Genomic DNA, 23836 nt, shown 5'->3' with positions numbered 1-23836 from the left:
AATTATATCCACGCTCTTTGGTTCTGTCCACCAGTTCAGAAGTTTTGGCGCGAGATATGTGAAGACTTATCAAAGTGTCTGAAATGTAACATTCCAACTTCCCCCTTAGTGTGTTTGTTGGGCAGCTTAGATAATGTCACTTCAGAAAAGAATATAGCCCATATGGTTTTCACTGCCCTATGCATAGCCAAGAAAACAGTCCTCATGAACTGGAAAAATAAAAACAATCTTAATTCTAACCAATATAGAAATTATCTATTAGATTACATTAGTCTTGATACAGCCTCTGCCACCACATCAGATCAATTGCTCTGGACTCCTTTGATCACCTCCATCACCTAGTGGGGGTGGGGGGTCATATTTTGGTCTCGCCTTCACTGTTGTGATTGGTGTGGGGGTAGGGTCGGGCTTAGGGCGTCAGGCGGTTCCCCGGGAGCATCTTCCTTGGGGGGCTCAACCCGGGGTAGCGGTCATGGCCAATTAGGGGCTCTGTTGGCTCTTAGGTGACGGCTTCCTCGTGGCTACGTGCAGCGGGGCTAGGGGAGGGTCTGTGCTGACGGACGGGGGTTACTGACCTGGTAGCCTGGCTGCCCCTGGGTGGGTCCGGGACGGGCGTGAGGTTCTGGGGGCGCTCCGGCTCTGGCCTGGGGCCCTGGCCGGGCCTCGGGGGCCTGGGTCCTGGTTGGTGTGTTGCCGGGGTTGTGGGCCGGTGGGTATATGGGGGCCCGCCACTGGCGCAGGGTGCCGCCGGTGCGCCGAGCCACCTGGGGGGCTCTTCAACTGGTGGGGGGGGGGTTGTCACATCTTGCAGGAGCTTTCCTCTCTCAGGAACTCTCTCTGCAAGAGGGGGAGATACAGGAGAGGTGGAGGAAGATCTCAGCCTGGGTGTCTATTGTCTTATGTAGTCTGGAAGATGAGTGGATGATGGGGTGGGTGTAGTTTTCTCTGTTGTGGGGTTGGGTGGACTGCCCCGGGCTCTGTGGGGCCGGGCGGCGCCGCTGCACTGGTCCCCGGTTCGGATGGGCCTGGGCCCCCCTTCCCTGGCGGGTCGCGGAGTATGGGGGTGCCTACTGGGGTCAGCGGGGGAGCTGGCCCCAGGGAGGGGTCACTTGCCCCTCCCTTCCTTCCCTCCCCATCTCCAGCTGCCTCCCTCTTCCCGCTCCACCACAACCACCCACACATGCAGGGCCTTGGAGTAGGGGTGTGTCACCAGGGTGCAGAGGAGGTAACCCCCCCCCCCCCTCTGTCCCCTTCTGGCTGCCTCTGCCTCAATTTTATCCCGCAACTTAGACATTCACATTACTCACACTCTCATTACACATACATATAGGATCTTGGGGGTGGGCACGCTACACGGAATCCCAATTACCATCAGGGTGTACACCTCACCCCCGGCGTCGTTGCCCACCTCTCAATTTTAAATACACGTAGACATTGAGGGCTAGCAGGAGGGACTATGCGCTTACCTGCTGCTCTCTGGCAGGTAGCTCCATGCCCTCCTGGGTTTTAAATGCACCTTAGAACACACATACATCAACACTACAATGAGCGGGTGGAGGGAGGTTAGGAGTCTTCTCTCACCCTCGTTCTCTGCTTCCTGCTGGAGCAGGGGGGCTAGGAGGAGGAGTTGGCCGTCCGACTGGGATCCGGAATGTGGGGCCTCCCTGCTGCTGCGGAGTCGGGGCGGTCTGCTTCTCCCCACCGCAGGGAAAAGGGTAACACAACCTGGGTCTGGGTGCAGTTCCCCCCTCCAGGGGCAAGGGTACCTAGACCCGGTTCGTAGAGTACGCTTGGGGAGTGTGATTGTGTGTACAGCGTCTCTTTATGTCTGTCTCCACGTTGGTTGAGTGTGGAGTAAGTGCATATGAGAGCATGAGGGTGGGAATGGATGTTTGTATCTGTGTGTGCCTGTATGTCTGTGTCTATATGTCAGGTTGGGTATCAGATGCCACCTCTCTGAGGACAGCTCAGGCCCTCCAAGGTTTGGAGGCCTATCTCCCCCCACCACTTCCCCTGCCGGGGGCGGACTCCCTCAGACATCGGTGCGTTGGTGGTTCTTTGTGTCCGGGGGTGGGCGTCCGGGTACACACCGGCTCACTCCTTGGCGGCTGCTTATCGGGGCCTGGAGCCTGGGGCTCGCTTGGGCCACCTCGGAGGTGGGGTGCCCCCGGCCTCTCGGCCTGGGGCTCGGTCACTCAGGCACAGCTGGCTGCCGGCGGAGCTCACGGGCACGTCACTGCAGCCCCCCCTGGCTTCTGCTCCGTGGCTGCTGGGTGACCCCTCATCTGGGACTCTCCTCAGCTCTTTCTGGGACAGTGGCGCGGCTGCCCCTCTGTTGGTCTTCCTTGGTCTCTTGTGTTCTGGGGGCCTCTGGATGTCTGGAGTTTTGATCTCCTCCATACCTGCTTCATGCCCTGGAGGACGGGGCAGTGGCCCCCCACACCCTCTAGCAGATCATTACATGAGGGAACCTTTTAAGAAAACAAGCGCGTCCATGCTCACAGGTGTACACACGGGTGATCACACACACAAACTACACCCTTTTTGGCTCCTACCTCAATGCACACTGTGCTGTCGATCTTACGTGCTGCACAATAATGTTTAATATTTAGTAGTTACTGTCATATTCCCATATATCATTGTGATGTGGTTTATTGTATTACTCTCGTTTTCTTCTGCTTGTTTTCTTTTTTCTTTCTCAACAGGTGATCCAGGTGATCGATATATGTATTTATTTTTTTATTTTTTTTCTTCTGCTTATTCTGTTGGTTTTTGTTTTTTGCCCTTCTCCCCCGTCCCTCTTCTCAACTGTCTTTCTTTCCCTCTTTCTTTCTCCCTTTTCTTTCCCCCAGTCAAATCTGTCCCGTATTCAGCAAGTGAAAATAAAATAAAGAATAAAAGGTGAATCAAATGGACCATTACGGCAAAGCTGGGATGGTCAATTTGGTAAAGAAAAACCGTTGGGCATCTTTCTTCGCCTTTAGACAATAATTCTGATGGCAAAAGAGCCAAACGGGACAGGCAAAAAAAAAAAAAAAAAAAAAAAAAAAAAAAAAATAAAACATACAATATGCCATTAAGCCTTGCCCTGCCCATTTTTTATATCTTGCGTCTAACTTATTGGGTAAAAAATCAAGATCATAAGCGCACCATCTTAAGATCCTGGCCTCTTCATTCCAATCATTCTTATTAAGAAGTGGTAACCAGAGTTTTAAAGGCAAGTTAATCCATTGGTTTCCTTGATTAATTTGTTTTTTAATACGTGTCACGTCCCCTAAGCTTGACTGAATCGGAAAATCTCTTGAGACAACTGTTTCTATTTCTTTTTATCTTGCTTGGTAGTCTACATTGCACCAACACGCTAGGATCCTCAGTTTAGCTGAAATATAGTAATCTTTCAAACATGGGAACCCCAACCACCCTTTATCTTTAGCCAACTGGATAGTTTGGTACTTAATCCGTGGTCTTTTCCCCTGCCACAGAGATTATTTTATCCCACTCCTGAAATTGTTTATCAGTTATTTCAACTGGGAGTGTTAGGAACAGATAAAGCATCCCAGGCAAAATATTCATTTTGACTGTATCAGTACGTGACTCAAAATTTAAAATTGGTATTAAGTTCCATCTTTTAATATCCTCATTTATTTTATAACACAAAGGTTTACAATTTACATGATATATTTTAGAGAGATCTTTAGTGATATTTACTCCAACATACTTCATTTTCTCCAACTCCCAATTCAAATCCAAGGTGTTCTGGATGTGGTGTTCAGAGCTGCCTCTGGTTGAGGATCGAAGCCAGAAACTTTGAGATGTTATAGGTGATCGAGTTGATCATACAGACAATCGGTCTTAAAGGTGCACCCTGTTTATGTATCTAAGGTAAACCATACAGACTTGGTGTAGATTCCTCTGGGTATAGCCTGTGGTATGAGGTCCAGTCAATACCATTGTCTGAAGCAGTTTGAACAAGACAATCTATCACCCTCTTCCTGTAACCACTTTCTGGGTCTTGCTTCATAAGTATTTTTGTCACTGAGCAGTGATAAAATTTACTCATGATGGGCTTTCTGGTTTAGCAAAACTGTGCACCTACCCTTGTCTGCCGGAAGGATAATAATGTTGTTGTCATTACTAAGTGATGTGAGTGCCTTCCTCTCCTCCATGCTGATGTTGCATTGTGGGGGCTTTGCATTGCTGAGACCGGCCAAAACTTTCGTCCGTAGTTGCTCTGCTTCCACGTCTGCAATATTGTTGTTTTGTGGCTGTGATCAGTTCCAGTTATCCATCTGGGAAACCAAACAACTTCTGGCGAAGTCGGTTGGCACAACACAGAAAAGCTAACTCGTCAGGCCACGACTCCACAGTCTATATGATTGTGTTCTAAATAACGTGGGGGATTATTTCCTCACATCCCAGAAATCTACATTGAAATCTGAGTAACAGTGTATATACGACAGAGCTCAATCAATGTTGCACCACTCACACTTGCTTTGAATATCTAATGGAGGGCTTGCGTCTGTTCTTTTGTGTGACTAGGACATCGTGGCCTACAACTGTGAGGAGTCTGCCTGCTGCCCGCTGCCCTTTCCCATCATAGCGGACAGCAAACGGGAGCTGGCAGTCGCCCTGGGCATGCTGGACCCAGATGAGAGGGACAAAGATGGCATGCCCCTTACTGCCCGCTGTGTGAGAAACATAAACACACATTTGTTTCACACATTTTTTTCACATCAATCGTGAAGGTTTTTATCCCTCTTACTGGGAAACTCTCTCACCTTTCTTTCCCCCCATCTAGGTGTTTATTATTGGTCCTGACAAAAAGCTAAAGCTGTCCCTGCTTTACCCAGCCACCACAGGACGCAATTTTGATGAGATCTTGAGGGTGGTGGACTCGCTCCAGCTCACAGCAGGGAAGCGAGTAGCCACACCTGCCGACTGGAAGGTATGCCATGCATTTGAAAGTGACCTCAGTTGCTGCCAGTTATTACAGCAGCTGAAGGCACAGATAATAGCTATAGGACCTGAGCAGCTGCTGTGTTGACCAGCAGACTTTTTTGCAATGTGTCTCTTCCTCCAGCCTGGAAACTGCGTGATGGTTCCCCCGAGTATGTCTGAAGAAGAGGCCGCCTCTTTGTTCCCAGCTGGCGTCTACACCAAAGACCTCCCCTCTGGCAAAAAGTACCTGCGCTACACACCCCAGCCATAAGCACAGGCAGAAAGGATGCTGATATTCAACGCTTGCATCTGTTATGTGGACTGCATTGTCCATTGCATGGACAGCGCACTCACCTGGTTGATAGACATCCCAGCTGTGAATAAGTCCCAGTCAGCATGGATGGAATGAATACCAGTGTCTTATGATATAGGATTGTTCTAACTGGGACATTTAGTACAACTTCCTCTCCTCAAGCTGCCTACTTTTCTAAGAAGACAGGTGGAAAGGAGCTGTCATGGGGAAATAGATTACTATTTGAATAAAAGATTTTTTTTAATCTACAGTGTGGCAGAATAAGTGTCTTTTTTTCTTTCTTTTTTTTAGCAGAAATACTGTTTGCATGTTGTTTACAGGTTCAAAAGTAAGATGTTTATGTTGCTATTTAAGCCATACGCTGTATATCATAAATACATATAGGAAAATAACCTCACAAATGAGTTTATTAATATCCATACTCATAAGCTACTCCCGTATTGATGCCTTCATGTTGTCATACCATCTGAGGAGTTTTGAACTAAATCAAGAGCTAGCTAGCTAGGTTAGCAAGGTCCATCTATAATCAGCTGTGATATTAATAAGAGAAAATGCACAGCTGACCCTTAGGTCTCCACAACCCAGCACATAAAAGATGGACGTAGCAAATATGACACCACTGGCATCTGTTGTCCTCATTTTTCAGCTTGGCGTTAGTTTAGCATGAGCATTTAGCTTGGTTAGAAAGTTGCATATATAAACTTTAGGTGTTCAACATACAAACATTAATAGCTCTACTTAGTGTTAAGTAACTGTTACTGCTGTAACAAATGACCGTTACAGACATGAAAAATTATGAAATAAATGAATACAATATCACAAAAAATAGAAAGATTTGAAAAATGTTTCAAAGGGGAGTTCAATTAGAAGCTGAAGCAGATGTTAGAGAAAGCATTAATCTGCATGTCTAGTAAAGGTTGCTGGGGTGGTCAGGATCCATTCATCATCCACTGTTATCTGTGTGACCTCTTTCTCAGATGATGGAGGAATCCAAACAGTGTGCTGATTCAAACTACACTCAAAATAGAAACAGCAATGACGAATTCCCTTGGCCAGTAATATGGATGCATTCCAGCAGCTGGCAGTTCAATATTCAGGCTGCAGAAACATTTCCTTGCAGTCTGGGATTACACCACCACAAATACAAGAAGATTTCTTATCCACGCCTGCTGAATAGTTCTGAAGCCAGGTACATTCACTCTGTGGTCTGGAAAATGTGAGTGTGGCGACATCTCACTGCAACGCTCCATGAAGCACATCAGTCAACACTCATGTGTTCCCTCAGAGCCTTAATTAGTTCACCGAGCTCATCCATCCATCTAGAGTTGAGGGGAGACTGAAAACAAATTTCTTGGGTGGTCTGTACCACACAACGGGCCACAATATTTGTCAAATAGTTCAATTAAAATACTGAAAGGGCCGGTTCAGTGATTCATATTATCTGAGGTCTCTTCATAGAGACTAAAACTGATATCAGGCAGTAAACATCCCTTTTAATGCTGTAAAATGTGGCATTTCAACAACAACAATTCCAAACCAGACTCAAGTGGCCAATCCAGGACCTGCAGGTTTAAATCTACTGTATACATTTGTGGACGTTTTAGGTTTTTGAAGCTGGATGTGGTGATACTTTGAGAAGCGGTGCAACTTGTAACAAAATTTAATATAATTCCCCACTCTTCTCTTTACAGCTGTCAAGTTGAGCATGACAAGCTTAAATCAGTAAACATGATTAAATTTGGCAATAATGTTTACAGTGTAATACTGGTCTAATATTAAACTGCTGACAGTGATGATGCAAAACTTTTGCAAGAACAAATTAACCGATTTCACTGGATTTTTTACCTCGACCAAGTTTCTTTGGTCATGCAACATGTTTTTGGTAGCATTTCTGTGCGCGCATGTCATTCTGTGTGTAAACACATAGCTCGTGAAGTTTTTAATGAATTTGAATGAATGCAAACTTTGTAGTGGTGTAGAGTCGGGTAATGTTAACATCTTATATCCACCAAGGTCTTTAAGGTCAATTTAATGATTTATTTGCCAAAAAATGACAAAAAGCCTCATAAGTTAGAAACTAGAATTCTTACAAGTATGGTGTGTATTGTTAACATATAGAAAGTACCTTATATAAAGATTTAAAATATCATGTTACATATGACCTCTAACCTCCTTCAAGGTCAATAGATTCATCTCAAGGTCACCGTGATAATAAAGCTTTTGAAAACATTGTTTCTTTGCCATCGTTTGTATTGACAACAAAAGAATATAGGGAATGATGTATGTATATACAAAATGTATGTATATGCTACTGCTTACATACATACTGCCCAAAGAGTGAGCTGCCTTGGTTGAGGTTGGCTTCTTGTTGGATCTGTAATGACATCACGGTGTGAGCGGTGGGTGGACAGAGCTACTAGGCTGGCGTTCCAGCTCTAACGCCTTCACCCTAAGATGCATCGCTTCCACTTCCAGCTCCCAATTTCTCAACTCCACTTCCTTAATCCAGCGCATCAGCTGGACTTCCTCAGCTGACGTCCCTCACCGCAGGACTGGGAGGAGCTATAGAAGTGGTTACAGGAGGACTAGTGGAAGGAGTAGGTACAGGAGCTAGTGGCTCCACATCAGCTATGCCTGCCCCATCCGCCAACAGTCCCCTCTCACCCAGTGCCTTGGCTACAAGCTGCCGCAGTTCTTCCTTCCTCACAACCAGTGGTGTTTGCACATTAAAAAGGTTGGCAATAAGCATCAAATCTATCTTCTTACACTTATTCAACTGCTGCAATGTAGGATCCCCAGCAAACTTATCCAAATCAAACTCCATTGTGGCTAACAACACAAACCAAACAGCCACCCAGCAACACGCAGACAAACCACCCACCTGGGCGCTACAAAAGGAAATGCAAATGGCAAGGATGAGCCCCCAAATACACACACACACACACACACACACACATATATATATATACATAAATATAGATATGTCCAGGATCTCCTCTGTGACTTTGTTAGCTTTGGCTAGCACTGTCCCTGGCCTCCTCTGTATCCTAAGTTAGTTCTGTTTGAAGTGTTAACTCAGCTGTGTGGGATTTGGTGTTCCCTCCTCATCGGGTTGACAGCATCAGCTAAGAGCTTATCAACTTTTATCTAGGGGAACGGTGGCAACAGGCTTCCCCTCTGTGAGCAGCAGACAGGAGAATTTAAGGACAAGGGAGGTGTTAAAAACAGGAAATGGAGGGATGAAGTCAAGTGAGGAGAGAACAAAGGACAAGCAGTTTAAAAATGAATGTCACTGATCGCTGACTGGAAGGACATTAGCTTGTTTATCCAGACACATTAGGCTGGAGTGAGAGAGACAGGAGTGTTCATTTGAAATATTTATTAGGAATGCATTAGAAGATAACACTCCATGATGTTTGACTTTAACTGCCACTTGTCCCATTCAGCCTGAATTTGAAACACGTAGTTTTACACAGAGATCTGATGTCATCTGATAAGTCCCGCATGTATGACATAGTATCACATGAGAATGTTAAACCCCCATAATGGAATTAAAAAACATTATTTATACTGAAAAAAGCAGCAAGGTTAAGACGTCTCGTTCTTGATTTGTCATCACTGTTGTGCCACAGAGAGCGAGCTTCATCTCAGACACCTCCCACCAGCACTGTCATCTCTGGCTCATGAGGGCCTGGCACTCCCTCTGGTGGGCGAGCAGTCGCAGGAACACCTTGTACTTCCTCTCATAGAAGCTGAAAAAAAAGGAAGGAATAAAGAAAATCATGAGATAAATTTGATGCCTGCTGTATATTTCAGATTTCATTCCTGTAATATCCCACAACTATATCAATTATTAAACACAAAGAAGGTATCAGAGTCAAGCGTTTCCTTTCCTGTTGCAGAATTCCTCACCTCTGGACTTCACTGTCAGGCTGGACGACTTTCCCCACTTTAGCCATTTTTTCCATGGCCTCCTGAAACACAAGACACACACATGAATTTCATTCAATAAATGATAGCACACTCATTCAGCTTCATGTCAGCCATGACCCAGTTATAGTAAAAGCAGCAGCCTGCTGCTGTGGCGGAGTTTATAATTAATGCAGTGCAGGGCCCCTCTGCTGTCTAAACCTACAAAATCCATGCAGCTGACTGTTTGCAGCTTCGAGGCTCAGACAACACAACTGCCTGCTGTGTCTATGTTCGTAATGGGTTGACAGGTGCATCCTCGTCCAAATAACAGCATCGTATTTTTAGTCTGTCTGGCTTTGAGGCTGCTCAGAGTTGTGGTGCTGAGACACAAAGAGATGATGAGTTGACCTGACACAAGATGAATCCATACCTGTCTGTAACAAAAGCCAGCACAGTGCATTGCTTATTATGTAGTTTGGTTCCACCTAGCAGATGCAGGCAGTGAGTCAGTGATTATGTATGACATAACCTATGTCATGTTTGACCTCTGCTGTGTTTCCACGACACTACAGCATGTAATGATTAGACTGCAAACTGCTGCAGACTGTAAACTGTAAACTAAACATTAAAATACCAAGCTGACCTAGATTAAAGAGACACGTATTTCGTTTTTAAGTACTGCTCAACTGCTCGAAACAGCTGCACAACACAGTCTTCTATGATGCTGACAAAAAAAGATGTTGGCTTTTACAAAATAAAGTGGGATATATGCAGTTTACATTTAAGTGGCAGGGGCGGTCTCTTTAAAAAATGCTATCCATATTGTATTTATAATGAAGTGGTTATCATTAACATCCCTTTAAAGCCAAGTTTCAGAAACATGGGATTACTTCTATGTTTTTCAAATGCAACCACTTCATCAAACGTGTCCTCTTTGACTGAAATGTATTCATGTCAAGGTGTGTGCTGTGGCAGGCAGGATGTAGGAGCCAAACGGAGGACAAACTTAAAGCAGCAGCTTTTATTGCTGGGAATACTTTTCCATAGAAAGAAACTTCCCAAAAAACAAAACGAAACTTTGAACATATAAAATAGAAACTAAACTGGAAACTAGTAAATAAAAAACACAAACTAGGAAAAGAAACACAGGGACTGAGAACTAGAATTTCATGAGGAACAGGAAGGGAGAAACACAGCACAGTGAGGTTACGATGCAATGAAGGGCAACAGGAAACACAGGGCTTAAATGCGAGGGCAAGACAATTATGGGGAACAGGTGTGAACACAGGTGGGACAAATCAGATATCGTGTCCAAATTCATGGGCTGCATCCTCCTGAGGACTCGGCCTTTGCGGTCTACGTGGGCCGAGTCCTCAGAAGGTCGGGTAGGCCGGAAGTAAACGGCTGTGAAATTGGACGGTCTAGCCTTCTGATTTGCATCACCGCTGTCTCAGTGGAGTTTAATAAATTCAGCTGTCTGCTCCTTGCTATCTGAAATATAACAGAACAATGGCGTAAATTCTCGACCATCTCACACTTCTGTTTAATCAGTTTTCTGTTTGACGTTTATTGGGGGATTAAAAAAGTTTTTTTTTTAATCTAATCTAATAACTTGAATCTCAGCCAAACCGATTTACTCACAAACAAATAAAACACTGAAAAAAGCCAAACAATAACATTTTTAGGTTGTCTAAGTGACTTATATATTACGTTTAACCTGAGTAGCAAAAGTCCACGGTGATCTGAAAATGATGTGCCGGGAGTTGTGCCGTTCTCTGCGGCTTCAGTGACCCTCGAGCTCCCGGCTAGCTATCGAGCTGGTGGGTAGCAGACGTCTCCGAAAACGTCGGAGCACTTTTGCAAATACGTGATATCTTGATAAACTGAGCAGATAATTGATGTTTACACAGCTACATTCTCATCTGAAAATATGTTAAAAGTTTATTTTGTGACCCAGAAAGATTAATAAGAGTAATTTTAAAACTTAGTAGCGGCCGCCATTGTTGAAAACTGGAATTGGCTAAGCCGCACTATGAATTCTGGGATATGGTAGGCCACGAAGAACACACCAGACCCATCCTTCAAATTCGGAGAAAAGGAGGACACATTTGTCGGCTGCATTCGGAGGAGTCTACGAATTTGGACAGCCTTCGTCGCGTCGCTGTGACGTAATTGGCCTACAAATGTGTCCTCAGGAGGATGCAGCCCATGAATTTGGACACGACCATAGAGAGACAAAGGAAGCAAAGCAGAATACATTAACCAAGGACAGACTGTCAAAGTAAAAGTAAACAGGAAGCATAACACAGAAACATGGACTTGATACTGAGACAGAGAAACATGAGAGACTCTGGAACAGCGGGAACATGAAACACAGAGACAAAAGTAACAAGACGTGGGACATAGGGAAGACATAAAGACAGAAAACTAAGACTAAATATACAACATGCACGGACAACAGAATTAGACTAAGAACACAGAGGAGGCACAGAAACAGAACAGAAACCGAATAACCAGGAACTATAAATATAATACAAACAGAAATCCATAATTCAAAGAGTACAGCTTAAACCAAAAACACAAACATTGGGTCAGCAGACCCAGTGCTGTGAAAATTTAATGTTATTAAATTATTTTAAAAAGCCAGTCACAGATTCTAATCCTTATCTAACTCTGTTAAACAGAAAAACTGTTAAAATGAACAACTTACCCTACAATCGCTAAATGTATTTTGGGAAGCCAGCTCTTAAAGTCAAATTGCAGACTGGAGTAAAACACTATACACCTCCATCTCTACTTGTACAAAAGAGCAAATCCAAATTGCCACTGTGACAGCCGACAGTGTTTCAGCGCATTTCCACCGGGACACTTTTGTTATGTTATTGTGTTGGTATTGTGACATATCAGAAAAAACTTCCAGTTACGTTATTTTGCAGGTGTTTATTTGACGAACGGTCATTTGGTACCAAAGTGTGCCAAAAAATATCCCCCACACCTTTACACCATCAACACTAGACCGAACTGTTGATACAAGGCAGTTGGATTTATGTTTCATGTTCTTTATGAACTTTAATGTTACATCAGAACAGTTTCCAGCAGCAGAAGTGGTCTTCTGGGAAGCAGATGAGCTACAGCAGCAGATGAAGCAGATGAGCTACAGCAGCAGAAGACCACTTCTGCTGCTGTAGCTCATCTGCTTCAATGTTTAACATGTTGCCCATTCAGCGATGCTCTTCTTCAGACCTTATATCTAATGAGTGCTTAATTACGTTTCAAAAGCATTTCCTGCCAAATCCCTCAGATGTTGTTTGACTCATGTGTATTGTAACTTCACTCTACCTGTATAGAGCTGTAGTGTCTTGATGCACATGCTCCCAGCACTGCTGCTCCCACTAGCACAGCTTCAGTTTGGTCTGGCAACACTACAGGCAACCCTGAGAATGAGATTGAAGACATGGAATGGGCTAAAGCTATCACAGAACTTATTTTACCTTTTCCTCTCTCCAGGTCCTCTCTGCCTGAATGTTCTTCAATGTCTTCCTGTATCATATTCCCACTATATATTAATTATTTTTCGTTGTTGATTGTCTGTATTCTAAATTTACTTCAGTTACATGTAGGTCCACCCTAGGAGTAACTTCTTCTGTCTTGTTGAGCTGTGCTGTTAAAAAAGACTTTGGGGGACTCTTTAAACTTCAAAGTTGGCTACTGGAAGCTGCACAGAATTAAGATTTTCTTCTTATTTCATGGTTAAGTTATTGAAATACTAATACAAACATTCTTTCTTACTCTCAATAAATTATAAATGTACATACTGTGCAACTGTGTTTCAAAATATACATATAACCATGTTATTGGTATTTACTACCTGTAGTATTAGCATGAATCTGTACAAACAGGTTGTTTTTGCTCAATCCACCACACAGGAAGAGGGTTCTGATTTCATGCCCTGCTTCTTTCATGGCCTCCAGAATATGAAGTGTACCGAGCTGAAACCAGAGGAGGACACACAACAGGAATAAAGTTACAAGAAAGCAAATACAACCTCCTTTGTACTTAAAGGTGCTAGGGTATCAGTCTGAGAGAGAGGAAGTTATTTGAAACACAAAACGCCATCAGACTCACAGCGAGGGCTTGCATGGTGGCCAGGTAGAGAAGGGCCAAGTCATCCAAGGTCTGGGACAAAGAGAGTCCAACTACCTGCAAAACAGTAATGACACAAAAATACCAGCAAGGGTGTGATCACCGTCTAAGATTTTGTGAAAGCAAGGCTGTCATCCAGTGTTTGGTAATTTATTAAAAACAGAGGTTTTCATATTCCGTTCCTTGGCTTTCTGTTTCCTGGAATTTTAGATGTGGTTTGGCGCCAGTAATTACCAAAAAATCCAAAACAAAACATGGATAACCAAATATAATAACAAGTTAAACTCACAAATAAAAACAGTTTCTTTTTGATATGATTAGTGAGGGACCATGAGCTAAGTAAGCCAATACGAGTAACAAACTAAATTAATGGCATTTAATTGTGTAATGGGAAATTAACCTCAACCTAACTGTTTTGCTTTTGAAGTTAGCTGGTTCGGCTGGCCTCTATAGCTGCTAGGCGTGGAGGGAATGACAGATCATAGTATCGTAATATTTTATATTTATATTGATATAGACACAACAAATATTGATATTGTTGTGCGCAACAGTAGAAACAAGATAACTCAACTCATGCACCATTATCCTGAGACAATGTTAGTTGGTGAATCTAAATTATACTGGCTCAACAAAAAAGACACACTTAGGCTGCAATCACTCTCAGAGACATTATGAAAAGGTGTGCAAATAATTGTTGTCCAGTTTATGCAGACAGATTGCCCACATGTTCCCACATCAGTCTTGAAGTCGAGAGGACAGGAAGAGAATAGAAAGGCTGCTGAGCACAAATGCATGAGTTAAATGTGAGTTTCTGTCTATGTAGAGAGCAGAAGATATGTTCATTGGTCATTGTTATATTATCTGAAACAGATCGTATAAAACTGCCAACTTGAACCTATTCAGTCCTGTGGGGAGTTCCACAAATAAGTTTAGGGCACAGGTTTGAACTGTCTTGCTGTGACTTACAAAATCAAATCAGTCATTAGGATCTCATCTCATTTGCTTTCCCTGTACCAAACCAGCACTCTAGAAAACACAATCTGTGGTTCTGCAAAGTTAAATAAGTTCAAGTTAAATTAACTATTTCCCCATGTGCTGAGTTTTAATGCTGATGGACTCTATTACAAAGTATCGTTCACAAACGGTGAAATGCAAGACGAGAAGTGACAACAAGAGAAAAAAAAAATCAAGAGACCCAGTTTACTCTTCAAGAACTGGAAAAAAGACATCAAGAGTTACTGGCCATCCATGACAGACTACAACAAACTAACAACGACATGGACGAGGAAAAGAAAGGTCAAGAAGAAAGATACAAAGATTTGCAAGAAAAATATAAAGAACTTGAAGAAGAAAACAAAGAACTCTAAAAACAACAAGAAGAAAAGCAATACAAAATTAAAGACCTGGAGAAAAGCTCAAAGAAACTTCTCCTTGACATTACAAACCTCACAGCACAGAACATTGATCTCCAAGAACTGTGTCGGGAAAAGACTTTCAGGTTTTTCTGGAAAAAGGACTCTTCTTGAGCTCAGCCTGGTCAAGAGTAGCCCCATCTTACTCCAACAGGGGAAAATCATACAATAAATTATGTAAATAAATTCACTGTTCTTTATGGTCTTATTCAATGGTAAAGTTCTTTAGAAACATTACTGATGGTTCTTAGGAAAAGCTTAATAACTTAATCTGAGCTTTCTTTAACAATACTTCCTGTATTAAGATGAGTCAACAGCTAACAAATATAAACTGCTATGTTAATTATTGTTTTTGGCAAGAAAATGTATTCTTTTCAATTGGATCAATGAAAACCACCAACAGTGGTATAAAGAAATCTTTAGAGTCTTACCGATGGAAAGACTGAGTGCAAAACTAAGCGGTAATGACGATATCTTTTTGGAGGGGCAGCCCCACTCCAATGGCAGGATGGGTTTGTCAGGACAAATGTGTAAATGGGTGGTATACCCAATTATTTACCATAATGTATTAGTTTTCCTTTTTACTTTTACATACCTCAGACTGCTTATTGTGTTGCTTCTTGTTTTTTGTTTTGGGATTTTTTTTTAAATTTTTGTTGTTGTTTTTTTGTACCAAAAAATCCAAAGAGATTAAAAAAAAAAAAAAAAGATGAGTCAACAGCTTTGAGTTGGATAACAGGGACCTGTTCAAAAATAACTCACCTTAATTGGAAAATGTAACATAAGTAACGTCTGACTTTAATCATTTGCCCTCATTTTACAATGAAATTTATGTATTAGTTTTGATTAAACCTTTTAAATGTGTGACAAACGAAAAAAGTGCAAAAACAGGAAAGCAGCCAGTCAGAGCTGCATATATATGGCTGCTTCTAAAAGCCTCACACATATATGTGGAATCATTGTGGAATTCATTCATAATCATTCTGTAGAGCAGCGGTCTCCAACCTTTTTTGCGCCATGGACTGGTTTATGCCCGACAATATTTTCACGGACCGGCCTTTAAGGTGTCGCGGATAAATACAACAAAATAAAACTAGTACCGGTACCAAAAAAAATAAGATTTATTCATAACACATGTGACAAGACCCAGGAAAACTGAGTTAACGATAAAAACAATAACAAAATAACGCTGAAAACCGCTAAAAACCCTGAAAAACATACATTTCAGACCTGAGCCTCAACTCTTGCGGCCCGGTACCAAACGACTCACGGACCGGTACCGGTCCGAGGCCCGGGGGTTGGGGACCGCTGCTGTAGAGCATGGATCTTTGAAACACAGACTTCCACGTGCATAAGAGAACATTAAGAAAAGATTAAGAAAACCCCAAGTGCACAAAAAGGAAGAAACATTCAAAGCAGGCATACCCTAACTTAAAATCTGATACTCACACATACTCCACACACACTCCTTCTTTTTAAGTCATAGCATTTACCATGCCCTTCAAAGTTGGGTCAGCCAGGGGCGACCTGTTTCCGTGAAAGTCCGGCCACACGTGAAGACTGGACCCCAGCAGATCGACAGCAGAGCAGGAGTTGGCCATCGAACTCAAATGGTTGTTCAAGTAGCTGTAGATATTCTCGCCAGCAAAAGGAAGCCTGTAAAATTAAAAACACTGTTGCCAGGACACCTAAAATGATAGCTGATATTACCTATATTAATGCCATGGTGGTTGGTGAGCATGGAATCTATATTCAATCTTCAGCAAACGTGAAGTACCATATATTAAAAAATTTTACTTGCTATTCCTCCAGAGAACAGTTGAGTTGCACTGAAAGCACAACATTACTGAGCTTCTAATCTCCCTAAAGCATACTTGACATTATTCTAGGCCAGCTGATGAAGATCACAGATGTGCAAAAGCATTGTTGGGAACTGCAGTATTAAAAGCATCAGCTGACCTCTGCTGAACCTGTTCCCGGAGCTGGGTATATGCAGTGTGACCTTTCACCATGTGGTCAATCTGAGGGAGGAAAGAGGCAATACATTTAAACTGAAAAGGATCACGAATGACTGGTGACCACCTGGCTTCAACTAATAATGTCAAAGCTGAATCTATAAACATCCCAAAGCATTAGCTCCTTTTTTTCAAACCAGTAGTTCAAATGTGAAAGGTGAAGAAAAAATAAGTGGTTTTGTCTCCATGTTTTCTGTTAGTATTGAGCATGAAGAGGATCTGAAAAATAATTTAAATATGAATGAAAAAGATCAAGAAAAATATGAGTAGACTGACCAGCCTTCCTGTCACACTCTGCCCTCCCTCGTTGAGCCACAGTCCAGGCACCATGGCAGATAGGTAGGGCCCCCACACTCCTGGCACAAACCGAGGCTGCTCACTGATCTGACGGCACAGGAAATCTTTTAGTTAGTTTTAGTTGGAGGTAAATATTTTATAAATTAAAATAGAAACCGCCGGACTAACAGGATATGCGTGCCATTTTCTTCTCATCTCAGAGTTACTGCAGTTGGCCTGTGCAGACAGGATCATTTATGTCTATAAACAATTTTTAACAATGCTCACATAAGTATAAACAAGTAATACAGATAGAGTGGCTTTTAGAAAGATATCTTATCAGACTATTTAAGACAGATTGTGCACCTAGGAAATGAAGGTGGTGAGTACACGATTAATCATCAGAAGACGTTTTGATTAGTCATCAGGAGATATTCACAGGAACATACACACAATCACAAAGTTCCACTGGGGAACAGTACAGTAGTAGACTAGTACGGTAATTTTACACCAATCAGGTGAACAGCAGCTGTGAACTACTGACCGCCATGTGACAAGTTGACGTTCCACAGATCAGCGCCATGCGTGCAGTGATCGGCTGACCCTCACAGGGCAAATGAAAACCTTTCACATCAGCACCGATCACACCTGGAAGGAGGAGGTTAATGTTGCTTTATTTAACATTCTTTGTTTTATGCAGGGAAAAAGATACATTGTAATAATTAAGTTGTTGGGGGTTTTTTTTGCTGTCATCTAACACAGCGGTTCCCAATCCCCGGGCCTCGGACCGGTACCGGTCCGTGAGAGTTGAGGCTCAGGTGTGAAATGTATGGTTTTTAGGGTTTTTATCGGTTTTCAGCGTTATTTTGTTATCTTTTTTATCGTTAACTCGGTTTTCCTGGGTCTTTTCACGTGTGTTATGAATAAATCTTCTTTTTTTGGTACCGGTACTAGTTTTATTTTGTTGTATTTATCCGCGACACCTTAAAGGCCGGTCCGTGAAAATATTGTCGGGCATAAACCGGTCCGTGGCGCAAAAAAGGTTGGGGACCGCTGATCTAACACAAAGTGTCAGAGATGCTGCTAGAGCTGTAAATCCACATGAATGAAATCGTGCTCCAACCTCTTCATAGGATTCAGCAGTGACGCTAACTGCTGGAATAATGTTTATCAAGCTGGTTTGAGTTTAAGGTGGGAGGCCAGTCTCCATCACTGTGACATTAACAGAAACTAATGGTGCAGAGTGCTGTAACCTCTCACTGACGCAGCAATGTGTGATTGGCAGAGGCCACGGTCGAGGGTCAAAGGCAAGAGTTCACGACGAGTTCAGCTCACAGAACAGATCCAGATGGTGAGGATTTCTGATCCTGAGGAAGGTTTGCTGCTGCCCTGACACTGGTCAGAAATTCACTAACATCTCAGGCAGGTTTGTTATTCAGTTTATTTCCCATAATATTAAAGATGGGAACGTCTAACACATGCTAGGCACCTAATCCTCATGTGGTAAACTATAGTTGTTGAAATATTATCACATCATCCATCTATTATCTCCCTTCTCACTTCCTTCTTCCAGCAAACTCATAAAACCAAAAAAGGTATTTTATTTTTTTATTTTTTTGGTAACTAAGCACAGTCACAAGTTGTCGGCTGGTCAAGCAGGTTGTTTTCACTCTTCAGTGAGGATCACACTATCCTGATAATTAGCGCTTTGACTTGTGGCAGGTCATCCACTGATCAATAGGCATACATTTCACAAACAAGAGCAAAAATGCTTCCCCTATCTCGAAGGCTGAGCCCAGCCACACCACAAGGGCAACTTGTGTTGATTTCTTTTATTTGCGAGCACTAGAGACAGGGTGAGGAGCTCAGACATCAGGAGAGAGCTTGAAATAGAGCCAATGCTCCTCCACGCCAAACATAAACAGCTTAGATGGTTTAAGCATCTGGTTAGGAAGCCTCCTCCTTGGAGATTCCTTTAAGAGGTTTTTCTGACATATGCAATTTGGAGGACAATCCAGCGTAGACACAAAAGCTCCTGGAGAGATTATATATCTGACGCGTCATGGGAATCCCCCGGGATCTCCTAGAAAGGACTGGAAAAGCCGTCCGGAGCACCCTGTTTAGCCTGCTGCTACTGCGACGTGGCTTTGAATAAGCAAAATATAATAGATGGATAAACTAGCATCTAATATAGCACTACCATCAAGCCCACATTTACATTTGTCCATATACATATTACTACGATGTATAAGTTGGTTTCCTAGTGTATTCATGCACCTACAAAAATAATGATTTAACTTACCACATGCTTTGTTTTGGAGTTAAAGTTTAAACTTTGCACACAGGATACTGAAAAGCCACAGCCACAAGTGGAAATTATGAAATATTAAAGTCTATTTAGTAAACGTTTATATTAAACTTTGCTCCTTAAGGAATGAACTTCTTTTTTATTGTGACCCTGACAGAGCCACGTAACATATCAAAATATCAACTTTGCAAATAAAATATCAACTTTGCATCACTGACATTTTATGCCTTCATTTTCCTTTCAGTACCTTTAAATAGGCATAACAACGCGACAGCAATTTTTGCTCCTCCAGCATGTCTGCACCATTCCAGCACACCATTAAAAAACAGTTACACATCTCTGGTGTGTGATGACTTGGCTATGTGATTACCCTCCATGCTTTCACTATAGCTTTCATATGGAACAGCCACAGTCACAGGCTGTGTGAAAGCGGCTGCAAACTGAGTAATCTCGGCTTATTCATGACAAGAAAATACTTTTGTTTTCAAGTAAGTGTGACTCGTCATCTGATACCTAAGCCTCCAGCATGAGCATCGATGAGAGAAGCCCCAACTGCAGTTCCTGGGTCCAAACCCAAATCTGCTGCTGCCTCCTGTGTAAGGCCCTCTCCCAGTGGACTTCCTGGAGGACACGTCACACTGCCTGGATGACAAAATTATTTAACATTTTTAATTCTTATAATTTAATAAAGGAGACAAAAACTGTAAAAGATATAAGAAATAATCAGTCAAACTATCTGAATGTATAAAATGTCATTTTCTGGCCTATTTTGGAGAAGTTATTTTCCAGAAGGTCGTCCAGTCCAATGCTCGTCCAGAAGTTGGCATCCCATCCTTCTGGAGGGCAGTAGGTCCACTTACACACCAGAGTACATAAAGACCTGTGCAACATTGGACAACATGCATCCACTTGCAAATACTGTAGGATAATAAACATGCTTTATTAACAGCACACATTAGATACAAGTATTTTGTGAAAACCAATGACTTTGTCCACACATTTCACAAAGGATTAGGCAACTGCATCTTTTCTTTTTAACTGAGAACAGAAACAAGACTATTGTTTTTAATGGGGCAGCCCACCAGCAAATATGTTTGAATTAATACAAGGGTTTTTAGGCCTGCTAGTGGTGATCCTTTTCAAACCTACCTCCTTTTTTTATTAGACATACATACTGTAAGTGTGTAAGTCTCCGTAACATCATCGACAGCTCACCTCGTTAAAGAGCCGGATGCCTTCCAAGACAAGAAGTCTGGAAGATCAAAAAAGTGACTGGCTTTGTTCCAGCAGCTCTCCTTTAGATTCTGAATGAGTGAAAGACAAAGTGTGTGAGAATAAAAGCAACAACTGTATGACAAATATGCTAAGGCTAAAACAGTAATAAAAAACAAACAAAAAAGCCCACCAGGTATCTGCTGAACAGCCAGTACAAAGAGCAATAATAAAACATGCAGAGATCAGTGGTGACCTTGTTCACCTCTCACCTCTTTAAGCCAGAGCAGCTTAGGGGGTTGCATCTCTGGTGACATGACTCCCCCTACCCTGCTGAGGACCCTGTGGCCATTTTTTGTTATACGATCAGCCTGCTCTGTAGCACGATGGTCCATCCACATCACTACGTTCCTTTGGGGGTCACCTGGGAAGAGCAGTAAAGTAAGGGAGAAGGCAACAAACACCAGAGAGCTAATATTGTATATAATATTGTATCTGTTAAGACCTGATACATAAAACTGTTGTCATGGATAGATTTCATCTTGGAGTACAAATTCAGTATTTAGCCAAAGAATTTGGGTCATGCTTTTGTGTCTTGCTTAATAAGCAAAAACATGATTCAAATCCAGCTCCAGGCTTCTACTCTGCAGCCGACTATGACCTTGGACCTCACTGTGGAGGGGGTGATTTTTTTCCCCCTGAAGGATCAATGCTCAGCAAAAATGGGGCTTACATAACCAGTGCTTACCAAGCATTCAGATCAGATCAAATGCAATGAAATAAATCGCTTACCTTCCTGACTGACAGGCACAGGCTGGAAGCTTTGGTCCAAAACCACTAGAGAGCAGGTGGCATCAAAGCCAATCCCCCTAATCTGGCTCTTCTCCACACCGTGAGTAACTTTCTGGAACAAATACACGCAGTTGTTTTTAAATTACATTTCCTCCGTGCATTTACTCATCCTGCAACCGTAAGAGGGCACGAATACATACACCAGCTTATGATGTCAATTTCTGCCTTTCATAAATAAACAGCTGTTCACACAGGATGTGTGCTTGAGATTCCCAACCAAGTGCACATTGAAACCTAGGGAGTACATTGGCAATACATAGAAAAGATTTTTCAGCACAACACGTTTACAACATGTAGTGAGTCTAATACAGGTTTATTCCTGAATATTCCTTGCCCATGAGGTTTTTGCCTTCCACTGAGGGGAAATTACTACTACTGATGATTTCAACCAGCATTTTTAACAGGTATTTTTTTTTAAACTTTTTTTTAGTACTGTTAAATTTACTCACATTTTTCTCATTTCATAAACCTCTGTTAACTAAGGTAAAACATATTCTTTGCCTTAACCTAATGTGGATGAATCATGCTTCTCCCACAGGCACATCCGGAGCCAGGAAAAACTCTGTAATGTTAATTTTTTTGTCGCAGAGACCAGTCATCCACCACATATGCCAGCTGCCGAGTATATACCTCCCCTAACTTAAGGCAGCTGTTGCCAAAGTGTGTGTGCTGCCATTAAGAGTAGAGCCTGACCAATACTAGATTTTGGGGGCCAACTTAGGGAGTAAAAAAATGATCTGATACTAATATATGCCCTATATTCTTTAGACATACAGTAATGCTGTATTTACAGGCTAGTTCTAAATAAAAGGGAAATTGATTGGGTCCTGCATAACAACTTTTCAGCAATGTATTTCAAACAAACTAGTTTACAGTGTAACAACAACACACAGCTTAATTCTAGACCACTGGTTATAGTGTTTTGTGTATTGGAAACAATGGAGGTGTAATATCTTGAAGTAAAATGTCTTGATGCATGCGCAATCATTTAGGTAAGGAAATCCCAAAAATCATCTGGATGTACCCTTTTCAGTGGGAGAAACGCTTGGTCACTCATCCCAGTGACTTTTTCAGTCTCAGCTACTGCAGGTTTCCCCAACCTTATAAACAGTACCTTTGCACAATGACTGAAAGCCAATTCTCAATTCTTTGTGAATGGTCCTCATGGTCATGACACTTGGCATATTAATGATCAAGAAACTGAGCTCACAGCCCATTGTTCTTCAGTGGTGCTAGTTTCATTAATTATGCAAATGTACTGGTAGTAAAAGACCTACTGTACCAGGTGAGTTTGAACTAGGAGGGAATTAAATGCAGAAAGTTAGCAGAAAAGGCACAAGTACAGTAGCTAGCTAGGTAACCAAAATGGTCAAAATAGTAAATATATTTTATATTTTACCTAAAATAGGTGCTGAATGAAAAGACGAAATAACTAGCTTAAAGTAATTATAGCAAAGTAAGCGAAACATTAGCATATGACAATACACAATGACTGAAAGACTTACCAAGAGTTGGCTAAAAATAACAAACGGTGGCTGATGTAGTGAAGAAAATGCTGGAATAATTAGCAGAGAACAATGTAAGGGCGGTAGGGATATTAAATAATACGTTTTAGAAGGAATTTTTAAATAATTAAAACATATATATAATGAAGAAACTGCTTTTTTTTCTTTAGCTGCTAAAATATTATTAACATCCATGCTAAAAATTAGCTACAATGAACACATGAGAGTCTGTGTTGGTGTATCTGTGCTCAGACGGCTGCTGTAGAGGGATGGATGTATATTTTTGTAACACACACTGAGGCCATAAATCATCCCACCTTGACAACTGTGCAGCATTTCTCCCAGATCTCAGTGGAGGACTGGACATAGTGGTCAGACTCCGGCTCCCAAATGCCGATGGGCTCCTGTGCAGTGCTCTTCAGCAGGCCCTCCCTGGTCACTAGTGCAGCCCTCACACTGGCTGTGCCCACGTCCACTCCAACATAAAAAATCTCTGCCATGAGGAGATGACCTGAAAGTGGGGGAGGAGGTTTATTATTAACCAGGTTACATTACCAGTGTCGACTTTGAGCAGGTTATACAAATGCAAGAAAAACGCAATTATTAAGGCAATTTGCGTATTTTGCTTTTGAAAAATGTCTTCTTTTTAGCATCTTCACACACTCCTGCAGACGTTTGGAGGGCAGGAATGTGTGAAGTGCAGCAGCAGCTGGTAAAACAGGGTTTTCAGCAATAATAATAACAGACTAGTACTTATAAAGTACTTATTAATAAACAAATAGGACGCGAGTGCGTAATCTGAACTTACCCAGCGATTAAACAATTATTTTAGTCCGCAGAGCATTTATGTTGATCGTTCAAGTTTGTGATCAGGGTACTTTCAGAGTTAAAGCATTGCTTTAACGCTGCTGGACCTCAGAGTCGGACGGAATGCGAAAGCGGACAAAAAG

The 23836-nt window shown here is 42.2% G+C and overlaps 2 protein-coding genes across 3 annotated transcripts in view; one reads left to right on the top strand and one right to left on the bottom strand.

Moving 5' to 3' along the window:
* LOC146498147 (peroxiredoxin-6-like) overlaps nt 1-7139 on the top strand; it is a 14516-nt gene extending 7377 nt beyond the window's left edge. The window contains exons 3-5 of the mRNA XM_085141338.1: nt 4540-4689; nt 4799-4945; nt 5081-7139. Coding sequence (XP_084997464.1) covers nt 4540-4689; nt 4799-4945; nt 5081-5209 — 426 coding nt within the window. The 3' untranslated portion in view covers nt 5210-7139. The remainder of the gene's footprint in view (nt 1-4539; nt 4690-4798; nt 4946-5080) is intronic.
* fggy (FGGY carbohydrate kinase domain containing) lies at nt 4023-23836 on the bottom strand. 2 transcript variants are annotated; one of them, XM_085141334.1, is made up of 17 exons: nt 23695-23836; nt 23204-23397; nt 21322-21433; nt 20802-20953; nt 20533-20621; nt 20082-20197; nt 19831-19959; nt 17554-17657; nt 17199-17246; nt 17010-17117; nt 16678-16739; nt 16212-16374; nt 13289-13363; nt 13032-13152; nt 12503-12597; nt 9164-9225; nt 4023-9003 (listed from the first exon to the last, which is right to left on the bottom strand). In XM_085141334.1, the coding sequence occupies exons 2-17, from the start codon at nt 23384-23386 to the stop codon at nt 8922-8924; spliced, it is 1701 nt and encodes a 566-aa protein (XP_084997460.1). In that variant the 5' UTR covers nt 23387-23397; nt 23695-23836; the 3' UTR covers nt 4023-8921. The 2 variants fall into 2 exon arrangements, with proteins under 2 accessions (XP_084997460.1, XP_084997461.1); XM_085141335.1 differs by lacking the exon at nt 17199-17246 and having other exon boundaries at nt 23695-23834.

This window comes from Neolamprologus multifasciatus, chromosome 18, assembly GCF_963576455.1.
Source record: "Neolamprologus multifasciatus chromosome 18, fNeoMul1.2, whole genome shotgun sequence".
Lineage (NCBI taxonomy): Eukaryota > Metazoa > Chordata > Actinopteri > Cichliformes > Cichlidae > Neolamprologus > Neolamprologus multifasciatus.
The sequence above is the reverse complement of the archived record's forward strand: the minus strand, read 5'-3'. Positions and strand labels throughout refer to the sequence as shown.

What these genes read in the sequence shown, in the direction of transcription:
- fggy (XM_085141334.1), bottom strand. Translation starts at nt 23,386, where the DNA reads ATGGCAGAGATTTTTTATGTTGGAGTGGACGTGGGCACAGCCAGTGTG. An exon ending in GCATCCGGCTCTTTAACGAG is followed by an intron (nt 20,198 to 20,532) that starts GTGAGCTGTCGA and finishes AATGTTGCACAG; the next exon opens with GTCTTTATGTACTCTGGTGT. An exon ending in AGAGTGTGACAGGAAGGCTG is followed by an intron (nt 16,740 to 17,009) that starts GTCAGTCTACTC and finishes TTCCTCCCTCAG; the next exon opens with ATTGACCACATGGTGAAAGG.